The sequence below is a fragment of the Aplysia californica genome, unplaced genomic scaffold, assembly GCF_000002075.1.
Source record: "Aplysia californica isolate F4 #8 unplaced genomic scaffold, AplCal3.0 scaffold00260, whole genome shotgun sequence".
NCBI classification, from domain to species: Eukaryota; Metazoa; Mollusca; class Gastropoda; order Aplysiida; family Aplysiidae; genus Aplysia; species Aplysia californica.
The window spans coordinates 241,289-256,641 of NW_004797530.1; the positions used below are offsets into that span (position 1 = coordinate 241,289).

At 41.2% G+C, this 15,353-nt stretch overlaps 1 protein-coding gene across 1 annotated transcript; it reads right to left on the reverse strand.

Moving 5' to 3' along the window:
• Positions 1 to 989: 989 nt before the first annotated feature.
• On the reverse strand, positions 990 to 14,648 carry LOC101849296. Its single transcript, XM_005100781.3, has 6 exons — positions 14,466 to 14,648; positions 13,744 to 13,891; positions 9,441 to 11,407; positions 8,066 to 8,297; positions 2,906 to 3,136; positions 990 to 2,265 (listed from the first exon to the last, which is right to left on the reverse strand). Exons 1-6 carry the CDS (start codon positions 14,586 to 14,588, stop codon positions 1,994 to 1,996), a joined length of 2,973 nt encoding a protein of 990 aa, XP_005100838.1. The 5' UTR covers positions 14,589 to 14,648; the 3' UTR covers positions 990 to 1,993.
• Positions 14,649 to 15,353: the final 705 nt, after the last annotated feature.

Here is a 15,353-nt window from a genome sequence, read left to right on the forward strand (position 1 = left end):
AGAAATTAGAAATACTCCAAGGTGTGGTGTCCCAAAGAGGTCACAAAAAGATCCTTAGGCAGTCCTGCAAACACTGACTGAGAATGAAACCAAATAAACTCTACAAAAATCCCAGACAAAAATTAAGATATATTTCATTTGTACAATTTCAAACTTGAAAAAAGTTCTCTATCAACAATTAAGGTTGGTACCTCTAACATAACCTTCCAAAAAGACAGGATGCAGATAAAAATAATGAAACCTCAACAAAGTAAGTACACTGCAGCTAACTTGCACTCACCCGCAATTAAAGAGCAGAAAAAAGACATCCATCACAGATTGAAAATATCACATCACAAGGTAAATTATCAATATATTCTCAGAGCTTAGGAAAAAGAAAAATCAATAAAAACAAATAAAAGGTAATAATCTTTGAGAAAAATTTAATTGTAAAAGTCCAAAATTTTGACCATCTAGTCTTGGGCCAACATAAAAAAAGAGTTGATACAGTAGTCTCCACCTAAGATCCCCCTGTTTAATAAAACAGAATTTTTACTATACAAAAGTCACCCCTAAGATCCCGGTCTGGTTCACTCTGAAGGTCTACATTCAGCTAAGATCCCACATTTCTGATAATAATTTATGGAACAAAAACATGGGCGGGCACAGCTGATCAACCAACAGTGAAAAGTTGAGATCAATGAACAGCCCGTCGGTCAAATATCAGCAACTCTCGTGAATGTGATCACATAAGCATTGTAAAACTCGATGAAACGGTACAATGTTTGCCCCAAACGGAATCACACTGAGGTATGAACTGACCGACGTGTTCGTTTTCCCCCAATATCACACTCGCATCTGAGCTCTACACCTAAACTTTTATCACTTGCTGGGTGGGTAGAGCCTACAAGTTCACCCCAGGCAGGATCACATCGAATTGTGAACTCTTCCCTGACCATTGCAGCAATTTTCGCTATTCAAAAATTTGCGAGACAGACTGAATTTTAATTGGTGTGGTTACAATGATGTAAAGTTACCTGGCGGTCCGATGCGTCGGGTCTGTCAGGGGGCCCCCGTCCAAGATAGGTGTTGCCTCATCGTGGTCCTGAGTTCGACTGACTACCTCCGTGAGCCTCTCAGACGATCTCTCTATTTTTTGCGCCCGGCTCTTGACGTCATCCAAGGGCGTGCCACTCCCCTAATTATCTAGTTCCCACAGTAAAGATAAGAGTCATGTCCCTTGACATCACACAATGAAACGACAACGGCGGAGGAACTCGGTCAGAGTTGGAAAGCTGTAAATTTTCGTACAGGTAAAGGGGAGGAGCAAGTGGATAAGCGTAGATCTTGAGACTCACGATAGGATAATAAGTGTAAAAGGCATGCTCATGCCAGTGTTTGGCCATCAAGGCTGACCCCTCTTTGTTCGCCAATATATGTCATAAACCCACCTAGGGGCCACGTCAGTTCATTCCAGAGAGGAAGGAGACCATTTTGCCTGTTGTGAGCCTTAACATGGATCATTGTAGATTCTCTTCTCGGTTCGTCGACTAAGATCCTGTTGACCTAAGATCCCACATTTTCCTTGCTCACGAGCACTAGGATCTTACGCGGAGACTACTGCATAGTGCTGGACTTGCGTGTGAAGACTCTTGGTAAAATCCCAGAATGAGATTTTGTATACACTCTGGTTATTTGAATTGCAATGTTTTCCCAATCATTCGGCTTGATGTAAAATGGGAGCCTTACTGTGTCTATTGGAGCCTTTAACCCACACTATAACAAATAGTATCATCACTCTCTTGTTCTTCCTACCTCTCTAAAAAGTAAAGCCCCTCTCCAAAGACATTTGTACTGCCCATTTTTTGGCATTTGCGTCCAAGTTTTGCCTATTTCTTAGCATCTGCCTCCACCTCTCTCTATAAAGTAGTCCTTTTCTAAAGTCAATACTACCATACTGTAAGTGAAAAAGAAAAGTAAACATTCATTTAACAAACTTCAAGTTGTAATATTTCTATTTAGCAGTAGCCGGATGGTTAATCAGCATCATTTCCTTGTACAGCGGAGCATCAATCTCGCTGGTCAGTTTGACAATATCAACTTTGAACACCTCCAGGAGTTGATGATGGACAATCACACAAGTCTTGAGGTCAGCCAGCAAAGTGATCACCTGGGAGTAGACACTGTACGGCTTTGGGTGACGACGATGAAGAGACAGCAACAGACAGCAGAGAAACCGCCAATACAGAGCTTCCACCTTCCGTCGTTCCTTCAGTCCATCTCGATCTGCGAAAGGCACAGAAAGGTTTGTGTTTTTTCAGTAAAGAGAAGCACATTTTGACATGATACTGATCTCGTTTGAGTAAACAGAAGCATACCGACACGATAATGATTGAAAAATATGTTAACACGATAACAATCTTTTGAGTAAAGAGAAGCACATAGATGATTGACATGATATTTGCCATTTAAGCAAAAACTCAATGTTATAGTGCAATGTAACAAAACAAAAAGAAGCTATTATTATGATACAGAGGTGAAAGTTACTGGAACAGAAATAAGAAACTATGAAAACCCTCTAACAAAGGTGTTGGTAGTTGCCATGAAAAAGTTGGTGCATCATATTCAATGAGCATATAATTTATTACCTAAATTTTGGCTCTTGAGTCTATTTACGTTTTACCTACACATACACCCTATACGCAATGATATGCGGTATATGACATACAGGTGAATGTTACTGAACAAAAAAAAAGGAAAATTACAGGTGAAACTTACTAAAACAGAAAAAAAAGTTAAATTACACAGATATAAAAGTTACTTTTAAAGGAAAAATAAAAGAAACTATCGGCACCGAAGTGAAAGTTACTGGAAACAAATTATTTTTAAAAAGGAGAAAAGAAATTAAATGACACAGAGCACCCACCAGGTGATGTTATGCAAATAGCCTTCAATAAGATAACTTCCTCAAGAGTGAGGTCCATAGCTTGAAGGCGTTTGGTTAAGGCCGAGTAGAAAGCTACGTTGGCGTCATATTCTGGAATGATGCCTAAGCATTCGTCAACATTGGAAGCCAAGTTCATCTCGTTGATTATGATGTGATTCCGAAGGTCAATACCACGGAAACTCCCCAGGAAAAAGCAGTCAACCATGGATGCTAAAGACAGAGAGAATGTAAAAAAACAACATTTAAATGAAGTAAAAAAATTTTCGGCTCTTCTATACAATTTATATCATTTAGGTGGTAGGCTGCTTTGATCAAAAATATAAATCTACCACGAAACATAAATTTGTCCTGACACTCTGCGCTAGCAAAATGGCATAAGAGTAGTGCCTAAATGCAACTAGCCTAGCCTATTTTGTTTGGTGGTACTATTTCTATCTTTTGGTAAAATCAAAACAAAAAAGCGCTGGCAGTCACAAAAGAAACATGCATGGTAAGTTTTACCATTATAAGATGATAAATAGTCAAGTTAAACAGTTTTTTTCCATTTATCTCAAAAGTAGTAAATATGAGTAGTGCCAATTTGTTAGCGCAGTGACAGTATGCATCTTTACCGTAACACTAAGAAATTAAGTGACGAATAGAGGTCATGATTTAGTGCAGACTCGAACAGCTATCAGCTGCTCTTTTAACCTCTCCAGCTCACCTCATGTCATTCCAAAATGGCAGGCGGGAAAAGTAGAAAATAAGCCAGAAGCAGAGATAGTATAGTAACGATGCTAATTTAGTAAGAATGATAAAAATATTGCTAAAATAATTAACAATAAATATGGTAATTTTTCTATATTTTAAGGATAATGACCCAACATAAAAAAATAATTGAAATGTAGCATTTTTCAAACTTTGACACCATTGTTGCAAATGAAATGATATTTTCCAGGACGAATGGAAGACTTTAACACCAACTACATTTTATACACAAGCCTTATACAAATATATATATACAGGAGCAGTACTAGTGAGAGCCAAAGGCGCCTTGGCCCCTCTTCTGTCCTCTCTTATCTGTCCTCAATAACTTAATTTTTACTGTTGCACGTTTTCCAGTGTCATGAAAACCATGACAATACGTCCCCAATACACCTACCACAGTGCAGTCAGGAGTATCTAGCCCCTGCTAGTTCACCAGCGCAAAGTCTCAGAGCTGTGAGGCTCGTCTGTGACCTAGCAACGATAGATTAAGGTAGGCCGAGCACCAGGGAGATCCTGGCTACCATTTAGGGTACATTAGGTTACTAGAGACTGCTACACTGAAGACTGACAACAAACATTAAACCCAAGGGAATCCCCGGTTTTTCTATTTTTAGATGGGGCAAACAAACAGTTTGCTCCTCGCCTGCCAGATGTTTCTCTCAGCATCCCTTTTATTCCAGGCCAACCTGACCTCCACGACGAGGTTACAATGACGGAGGGTGCTTGGACCAGCCAACAGACCCGGGTGTCGTGTTTTTGAAGGTACATAGCCTCAGTTCTTATAACAACAGGATGGAAATTCAGTGAAACATATATAAATGATCACCCACAGATAAAGATGCATTTTATGATAGTATGATTTTTTAAAATCTTGGAGAGGAAAAGGATAGCCTAGTGAAAAATGGGGAAAAGTTAGCCTCTAGCATTGATTGGTTATCACAAACATATAGCTCACAGATAGCCAAGACAGGCTAAATACCCTATGTAATCAGTTCACGAAAAATTGATAAGTTTTGAACAAACAAAAATCTACGAGCATACATTACAAATACATGAGGAATGCATTACTTACTCTAAATGCCTAAAATTCAATGCCGTCATTCTTTTCGTTTCTGACTGAAAAGTACATGAATGTTCTTTTTTACACTAGACTCTAACATAACGAGGCATTACACTTGCACATCCAAGTGCACTTCTGCACCTATCTCGGCTTTGGCCAACTAACTTAAAGATATATGTGTGCATGTTTTAGTTCTGTCATTTTATTGGTATCGGCTCACGCAGGTACAAATGCAACAGGAAATCAAAAATCAAAACCAATCTAATAGTACCTTGATTGGGAGTGTACCTAGCAAATGGGTGACTTGGCGCCTCCCCTTTCCAGCACCACCCCATGCCACTGAATATATAAATAAATCACAATAGCCAAACAATGCAAGTTCAGAAAACACATGATCAGTGGTTGCCACCGTTCCTTGCCATTCACAGCCCAGGCTAACTTTTTAATAAAAGTTCAAGATCACTCATCAAAAGGTAAACACTACTACAAACATCAATTTCTTGTATAAAGGTTATGCTCTCCACTTCAAACACAAAATTCTGTTCCTTTTAAAAGGAGATTTTACGGAAAAAATGCCTTTCTCTTACAGCTGGGATGCAACCCACAATCTGGTTTAGCCTTAACAGCCCACTTAAAAACGCAATCCTAGATGAGGTGTGCCGTTAGCTCAGTGCTGTACGAAGATGCAGTTGACAGCTCTAACGTCCATTAAGGAATTGTAAAGGTTGGCTTGCTTGGGTATTTCTCAGGACTTCACTCACATGGCTTGTTCCCATCAAAAACAGGCATTTGATTCGGAGGTCCCTCCGCTTAAATAATCTCACAATGTTGAAAAGGGGGTGTCAAAAGCCATACCACATCAACAACTCCCATACGACCATCACTTAAATTGGTACACTACAGTGGAGTCCACTTATAATGAGTCCGGAAAAAACGAGAAGTCTGTTATAAAGACACTATTCTAAAACCCTGTTTTCTGCTCTTCTTTGTCTTTGTAAATAAAATACTGCTATAGCGCTATCAGACAACACGGCGCACCGGCAGTGGAATTTTAGTTGCCGCGGGGGGTTCCCCGCCGGGCGCCTTATCACGTCGGGGTCACGGGGGTCAGCTCCCTGTCGCCGCTCTGTCTGGGCCGACTTAATTTTTGGTACTTTTCAACGTACAATTTAAGGTGCATCCTTGTATTTATGGTAATTCTCATTTAGTGCACCCAAAGCACGCATTTCTGCTCTTGAGACTCAAAAAAGAACGGACGTTGTAACTTGTCTGTTTATTTCGTTAGACGCGCTGGAGTCGGCAATGCTAAATTGTAATTTTTTTGGGACTAGCGTGAATGAAAAAAAATCAATATAAAAAAAATGCATCGTCAAAATCTGTCGAACTTTTGGAATATGAACGACATAACATTAGTGCAGATACTCAGAAAAGATGGTATCTGCGCTTATAATAGAAGGCTGTAATTTTGCAATTTTATCCATCGGGCACACAATTCGCTACGAAGTAATTCCTCCAAATACAACTTTATGTGTCTAATATAATCATGAATATTCGCATATTTTCTCGAAAGTTTATAAAAGTTATCATGAAGTTTCTCAATGAAAAGTACAAATCGATTTTAGTGCTAGAATATATCTTCAACGTAGATCTAATACACGAACAGTATCTGTTACACTCCAGAAAGTGCTTACTTTTCTTAAAACGCTAAGTCTAGGTTTTGTAAGTTGACTGAATAATAGGGATGACTTCTCGTAATTGGGTTATAAGAATAATTTCTAGCTTTCCAGGGACACTGAATCAGCACCAGACTTTTCCAGCTTTTTTAACGTTTCTATGACCATTTGCAATAACTGACAATGTGACTGATTTCTTTACATGCATAATTGTGTCCGCGCATATTTCCTACACAAAAACTAAGAATGAATGTTTTAGCTGTCGTTATTTTTATTCCATACAAGAAGTTTATCTCTACCCATGTATTTACACGATTTTGTGGTTTTTTAAATCGCTTATATTATATCTTTTTAGTTGTATGCAGGCTGCCACAGACACAGCATGATTCATGAACAAACGCAGAGTAACTTTCTCTTGTTTAATAGTAAAATAAGAGCTAACGCTGATCGTCTTTAGTTAAAATATGCAGATGTGCATCTTTCTTCTCTTATAACTTGACTTTTACTACTACCGCAGATTTAAGATTTCTCATGGTAAAAGACATGATATTCGTAGTCAGTTTAACACAGAATTTGGAGAGATCTGTCGTGCCTTTTTAAAAATAACAATCATTTATTCATAACTTTGTAACTAAAATAGGACAAATTGGGTACTCTACAAACACTTGTCTAGAACAAAAACTAAGGCACAGAAACTAACCATTCTAACTCAGAATAAATCTCAAGACATTGAGCTTTTAGTACATTCGCGTAATGGTTTGCTGTGTGGGATGGGGAAGAAGTTATATCGTTTTAAACATAGTCAAAAATGCGAACTTCCCGACCGACACCGGCAAAGTCGCCTCAGGGCTCATTAACCCCGTGACCCCGAGCCGGGGAGCTCCGGCGGGCTGCTGAGTCACGCGAACTAAAAGTAACAGAATCGGGCGAAAAGTGACGCCGTGACAAACACGCGAGTCGGTTATAGCGGAATATTGCTGCTGCTGTGCACAGTGCATAGGCCAATTATACATAATGTAAAACCTTGCCAGTTGAGAAACTTGTTGGTGAACTAGCCAAACAAAGAATGGCAGAGCCCATGTGTGTCAACAATGAAGGCCGGAACAACTGAGTAGGGAGGGTGTGGCATGCGCAGACAAGCAGAACGCATCGCGTAATAGGCCAGCGTGTAAGCCTAGTTTAGATTATCAAGGCCTACCATGCCTCTCACTTCTCCGATGCGGGGATGGAGAGGTCACAGCAAGGTGATAGATGGAGTGAATGTGTGACGTGCGCAAGCTGACGGAATGCACCACAGGGTGTGGTGGTGTGGGAGAAAACACAGCAGATGAGTTAGCCCAGAGCCCTTTTTTTCTGATCACCAATGCCCAGCTGTCAGTCAACATCGCTAGATCTAGTGCTTGAAAAAGAAACCTGATTCAATTATTGCTCAAGTAGGACCTAGAGGTCATGTTGAAACAAAATCAGCATCAGCGGAGATAGCAAAAGGAAATAAACAGAACACCAAACTCATAGATTAGGCCTACTTTACAGTTTACCCTTGAATTTATTACTGGATCCCTTATAGCGAGAATCCTGCTATAGCGGACATTTTGCTCCGGTCCCCTCCCTCTCGTTATAACAGGATTCCACTATATCTGTCTACCATCTCCAACTCACATCGACAAAGAACAATTTTATCATCTTTGCACAGGTCCCGAAACCCTGGCACAGACTTGACAAAGCGGACGACCTTAAAAAGGACATCGTTGGTGACCTTCACAGTGACCTCCGCCCACTCCTTGCGACCGTCAATGTCCACACCTGTATTCTCCAGGATCTCGTAGTACTCTTCTCTGTTCTGTAGTAAAGTTTTCCTGCCAAAGACACGCTCCTTGAGACGACAAAGTTTCTGTGGAATCCCCGGACAAAAAGACTTTAGCTGTAGGTCAAGTACATTAAAGGACTTATTCCATTTTGCTGTATTTCATTTGTCTGTTTGACAGATTTCATAATTCACTGAGTGTCATCAGTAATCTCATTTAAAGTTTGGAAAATTCACAACTTTTTTCCAAAATATTTTATTATGATGATGATGACAAAGTCTATGCTATGAGGCACCCATGACACAACTTCTACCCCCCACTCCCTCAGCTCCCCCCCCCCCCCCCCCCCCCCCGCCAAAAATAGTTGAAAGTCATGGAATAAGACTTGATATTTCATAACCAGCTGTCTGGAAAAATTCTTCATCTTTTCTAACCAAAAAGGGAAGAATGCCCAGTTACTTTTGTCCAAATAATTATGTACGACTAGTTTTGCAAACAAGTTACTACTGCCAGAAAGCCATGGGGTATATGGAGAACTGTCCTTCTGTTGCAAAAAGAAGGAACATTACAGAGGCAGAAAGTTCTGTAACAAAAAATGGACTAAAGAGCCAACAGTCAACTATCTCCAAGGTGGTGGAGGAAGAAGAGGAAATGGAGAGGTTGATGAGGAGGTGGAGGAGCAGGAAGAGGAGGAAAGAAGAAGAATTTCAGAAGGACAACTAGTGGAAGTCCGTTTTCACCACTATTATTGGAAGACTCCCTTTGTTTCCTTCTGTACCCATTCTCTATCATGTCTTTTAATTAGCAAACACATCTCGGGCTGTCCTTCAGCTCATGTAAACTTTGTGGTGCTATGGAAAGGCTTGTTGCCTTGCAGACAGAAGGCATGAGTTCAATTCCAATGAGAGACAAGTTTATATTTTTTGAGTATCTCCATCTTTTTGCTGGGATCTGCAAAGCCTAAGCAGGATCTTACAACAACAGCATGGTTCAGCCTTTTAGCTAAGATCAAAGTGTAATATCTGTTCGTGACTTTTCAGCCTTGTGCTGCGTACAAAGCGGGAGATAAACTACCGAAGCGGATGAGGCTTTAATGAGCCTTAATCATATCATTAAAAAACCCCGCAGCATGGCTGAAACAGCAAGGTTCCAACAAGATCTAAATTGTATCAACATTGATGTAAAACATCAATTATTAATCATTTACAACCAATCACAATGGCACTCACCAAATAGATCTCTGACTTTTCTGCTATCTCCTCCCGGCTCACAGAGTTCATGTCCTTGCCAATGTGCTTCTCATGGGCCTCCATAAGCATAGAGGCCACATCATCAAGATGACCTTCGGAAAACTCACACCATGGCAACGGTTTGTTGTAATCAGCCTCGCAAAATCTCTGCTCTGATCTCGCTGGCTTCGATTGCGGAGGTGACCGGGATGAGGAGGGTGACCCAGAAAGTCGATGATGGTTGGGATGGGGCGAGAACCCAGTGCTGTGTGTGGTGGACAATGGCGTTGCAGACGGTAAAGGGGTGGGATATGAAATACCACTGGGGGCAAATGTTTGGTTGGATTGATATTGAGAATCTGGTAAAGGGGGTGTTTGCTGACTCATTGTATGGTACTGAGAATTAGATTGCATGTGTGCTTGGTGACCGTTTGTGTGGCACGGAGAATTAGATTGCATGGGTATGTTCTGACTGATTGTATGAGATTGTGAATCATGTTGCATGGATGCTTGTTTTGCAACATCACTCTGCTGGTCGGTGCTACTACCACTAACTGCCTTTTTCTGAGGGCCAGAGATGCAAAGCTTGTTAAAAATTGGGCCCAGGAGTGTCATCTCATAGGAATAAAACTGGCATTTTGACAGATCTTCTGCAAGACTAATCACCTCATCATAACTGTTGTCAATCTGGCGGATAGCCTCCGCGCGTCTCCACTCCAAACTCCCAATAGGCAGCTCAGTTTTTGAGGATTCGCTGTCCACATTTTGTACATTTTCTGTTTGAGCACTGGCATCGGTATTCCCGCCAGTCGGTTCCGGAAAGTCACAATCAAGGTCACAGATATTCTCCTCCACCTCGTCAGCCAAAGTGCAAAATGTAGGGGACATAACTGACCGGTATTCTGATTGATGGATTCCAGCAGATAGAGGTGGAAATTCGTAGCCATCTGGAATGAACAAGTCCGAACTTAAGCAGCAGGCCTGGTTTTTGATTCCCTCAAAACTTGGCATCTCTTCCGTCTCGGGGACAGGGGGCAGAGACAGATCCAGGTCCAGAAGATGAGCTGGTGTCAGCGGTAGATTGTTGTAACATGGGGCAGGATGTGTGAAAGAAGCAGAGAAGTCAGAGGTAAGCTGTGGAGGAGGAGGAGCAGGAGGATGAAGAGGAAGAGAAGAAGAAATTGTGAATGGGGTTCTAGTAGATTTATTTGAACAACACTGTCCAGACGATGACGAAAATGACTCTGCTTCTATTCCAGGCCCAAGGGAAATGGGAGCTGGATGAGAAGGACAAAGCTGCGTTGCTATTGTCTCAAAAAGGTCAGGCAAAGGCTCCCCTTCAGCAGGGGCATCAACAGGCCATGTACTTCCTAGGTCTGGCGTCGGTGGTGCCCCAGGTGAACACGACTCTGTCCCCTCCACTGACGTCGTCATTGAACTTTGAGAGGAATCTGATGTCTCTGCCTTCTGAATATTGTCGTTTTCAGTTTTCTTTCCATTCAGCTTTCTTTTCAGTGCACGCTTCAAGTCTTTGTTTACAAAGGTGTAAGACATACAAGGTGGAGGAAGATCATCAAGTTCTACTACTCGTGACTGTGGCACTGACCTTTTCCCTGTCATTGCAAAACTATTACCAACATCCTGAGCGTTCAAATCTGATGACACTGTTAGGCTCTGTCTGTTCTGGAATGTTCTCTCTTGCTGACTAACAAAAGCATCATCTTCCATCCCTGCCATCGTAGTTAGGCCCGTAGCTTGACTCTGATGAGAAGAACCCAACAACCCCTCTGACTTTCTGCCATTTGCATAACCGTTAACTTCTCTCAGTTCCCCGGACACACATTCTGAGTGGATGCCTGGTATCTGAGTAGTCGATAGCGGAGAGCGCGCCAGTTTTTCTCGCAGTTCCATGACTTCCAAAACGTCCTTTGATTTCTTCTCGTATGAATAACGTCCTGTTTTGATAGCTGTGGGCAAAAAAATGTCAAATGAATATAATACTCTTGTTTTGACAGCTGTGGGTACATAAATATCACAAAGATAATGATGTATAATGCTCCGTTTTGATAGCTGAGAATACAATAAATGTCAAATGAATAAAACAAATAACTTCTTATTTAGATAAATGTGGGCAAAATAAATGTCAGATAGACTTGTGGAGAAAAAGCATGTCCTTATACTGGTCAAAAGGGTATATTTGTTTTTTAGTTCAAAGTGACACAATAACAGTCATTTTGATAACTGTTGGCACAATAGTTGTTAAATGTTAACATGAGTAATATAGAAAAAGAACGGTCACTAATACTGGTCAAGAAGGGAACATTCATTTTTGAGACACATCAACACAATACTGGTCATCCACTGCTGGAAAACAGCAAGACAGACAGATGGACGAAATAGAGGGATAAAGAAGAAGACCTACAGATGGCACCCTCCAACCACTCACATAAAGATGGTGGGGGGAACTGCATGACAGAAAACTGAAACAGAAATGTGCCGTCACACTAGTGAACACAATACTTCTGGGAAATTTGGCCCCTTCACTGAAAGGCAGCTCTACAGCAGGCCCTACAATACTGCCAGTCTCTGGACTGCCATTCAAAAGCATAATGAAAACACAAGCATCGACAAATATTACATGAAGCAATAAAATGCTTGGTACTGCTAAGTAAAAACATCATAGTTCAGCCTCAAGAAACAAAAGATGTAAAACTTTGAGGGTTCTTTGGCAGTTCTACTAGACATATTTTGAGCAAATTAATAGTAAAAAAAAAAAAGGAGAAAATGATAGAAAGCAAAGTATAAAGCTGAAGACTTTGAAACTCGATGATAATAAATTAAATGTCAATGAAGACATCTTGCACGCATCAGGCAGGATCAGTCAGTGAGTATGCAGGTATGTAGCGTACGCACACCTGTGTGTGTGAGCGAGCGGGTATGTATGAGGGAGAGAGAGAGAGAGAGAGAGAGAGAGAGAGAGAGAGAGAGAGAGAGAGAGAGAGAGGGAGAGAGAGAGGGACAGACAGACAGAGATAGAGAAAGGGAGTGGCGGAGACAGAGAGAAAGATAGAGAGACAGTGACACGGGGAGAGAGAGAGAGAAAGAGAGAGAGAGATAGAGACACAAGGAGAGAGAAAGATAGTGAGAGAGAGAGACAGAGATAGAGAGAGAGAGAGCCCATGTGCATGCTCGCACACATGCACTTCTCGTCATGTGTATAAGTAGGATCTGTTAAAGAGGCAGTTGGGAGTGCTTATTGCGTGTGTATGTGCGAGCATGTAGTGCATAGGTAAACGAAGATATTTTTGTCATGTTTACATACATGCAGTGTGTGTTTGTGTGAGTGTGTGTGTGTGTGTGTGTGTGTGTGTGTGTGTGTGTGTGTGTGTGTGTGGGTGTGTGTGTGTGTGAGAGGGTTTGCAAGTGCGCAGTTTTTCTGATGGGCAGTTGTGTGAGGGTGTGCAGGTGCGTGCATGTCTATGTACAAAAATGAAGGTGTACTTGTAAATTGTGTCAATGTGTGTGTGGGAGTGAGGGTAAAGTAAGGACCTGCATGAAAGCATGTCCATGTGTATATATATGTTTGAATGTACGGGTTCACACATGCAGTTTCATTCATTATATTACAATTTATAGAACATTTATGCTGGTCTGCAGATTTTGTTTGTATAGTTTCCAGTGAATATAAATGAGCAGATTATATGACAACATACATTCATAACAATATATGAGGCACAATGCGGTGGAATCAGGCTCTTGTCAATTTTTGGGCATACAGAGTTGATAGTATCAGCTTCAGATCTGTCCATTTTCCTTGTTTTGAGTGAAAATAATATCCATCTATGTTGAATAAAAGTCGAGATATGTGTGATTGAAGGAGGTGAGGGTCATATGGATTCAGAAATAAAATAAGCGAGAAAATGGCCGCCAAAGTTGAGATATTTCTTTAGCTTGAGAGTCTGTGAGAAACTGAAAATGTACATTTCTTTTGCCTTTAATCAACATTTTTCAGTAAAATCCACACAGAAATGTGCTCTTTAATGGGCATGAAACCTGATAAAAAATTCTCAAACCTGCGGGAAAATGCCAATTTCTTGACTTTCATTATTTTGACAAGCGCCTGATTTCACCACGCTGCCTCCTTCAAATAGCAGGGCACCTATGCTGGTTGTCACGGGGCACAAAAAAGTGACCCATTTCTTCCAGTTCCAAAATCAAACATAACACTGTCAAAATATAACAATTGTACACTGCACATCAGCAGCCTAGTGTAAGACTTAGTAAACCAGTCACTCAGACTCACCATCTTTGCTCATGCCCACGGATAAACATTTGTCATGACGGCATTTTGGACAGCATTTCCTCCGGTCAGAGTCAGGGCCAATAGGACAATTTCCAGACTCCACACACACATAGGGCTCTTTACGCAACAGACTACGCCTGAAAAAACCCTGATGAAGTAGAAAAAACATTTTAGCAATCACCACTTTGATATATTATTCTCACTCTGATATAATGTACAAATTTAAAAAAAAAATTTTAAATCCCTCATCCTGCCAAACATAAAGACAAGAACCAACCCATCAGTGTAAGCTATTGTCACTGCAGGCCCAAAATGTTGTGATGACTAAACACCAACAAAATCAACAGCACAACACTTCCATCAACAACAAAAGACACCACTTCTCATACACCTAAAATGTCATGGCGTTGACAAAACAAAAGCGATACTACCACCAACAATACCACTACCAGTCCCATCATCACAACAACAGCAATATCACTGACATCACCATCACACCCAACAACAGTTATAACACCATCCCCACCATCAACAAAAAATACCATCACTACAACAACACAACATAACTGCAACCACCACAACCAACAACAATACCACCACCACTACTACCAACAACAAACCAACTACCACCATCATCACCGCCACCACCACCACCACCAACAACAACAACAACAGCAACATACCACCCCCACCACCAACAACAACATAAACAACAGACCCACCTTGCAGGCCCCACACGTAGTGACCCCATAGTGGAATCCTGTGCCCGGGGCTCCACATACTTTACACGGGGGGAGGTAAGAGGCTGACTGGTTGTTTGGCATCGGGTTCTTGCGTCCACGCATCTTGTTGTCTAGAGGGGGACAGAGGAAATTTGGCCTAAGCCCAAGCTTTGCATCATCCACGTGTCTGTGTTACACAAATTGTGTGCGCAAACTATACCCATATGAACGTGTGGCATTGTGCGTGGTGAAATCAGGCGCTCGTCAAAATGATTATCGAAGGACCCAACATTTTCCTGCACACTTTATCCAACTTTCTGTTTTGGGCTCAACTCATTATACCTCCATTTAAAAAACATCCCAGTGTGGATTTTACTTTAAAATGTTATCAAAGGCACACAAAAAAAAATACATTTGCAGTTTCTAAAGGTACTACAGCTTTGGAAGACACCCAACTTTGCCTGCCATGTATGCGCCAATTTTACCTTTGACAGCAGCTTCCCCCCTCCACACACACACACACACACACACACACACACACACACACACACACACACACACACACACACCACCTCCTTCAAATATCTTGACTTCAATAAGATAGCAAGTATTATTTGTTTCACCAAAAGCAAGGCAAATGAGCTGGCTTTAAGCTTATACCAATAACTTTACTACTACATACATGCCCCAAAACTGCGTTGTGCCACAACTGCAGTTGAAATTGTCTGAGACGGTCACCCATTTTTTAGGAGAAAAGTGGCCGTCTTAGCCAGGTAAACATCTTATAACGTTAATATGATGTAAAAAAAAAAAAACTGCAAGGGAGTAAATGATAAGTGTGCAGGCATACACTGAGAGACAGGGGAGAGAGAGAGAGAGAGAGAGAGA

Excerpts from the sequence above, each read along its gene's own strand:
- LOC101849296 (XM_005100781.3), bottom strand. The coding sequence starts at position 14,588 with ATGCGTGGACGCAAGAACCCGATGCCAAACAACCAGTCAGCCTCTTAC. Across the intron at positions 11,408-13,743 it reads CGTGGGCATGAGCAAAGATG|CTATCAAAACAGGACGTTAT; the intron begins GTGAGTCTGAGT and ends TTTTGCCCACAG. Across the intron at positions 2,266-2,905 it reads TATTTGCATAACATCACCTG|ATCGAGATGGACTGAAGGAA; the intron begins GTGGGTGCTCTG and ends TGCCTTTCGCAG.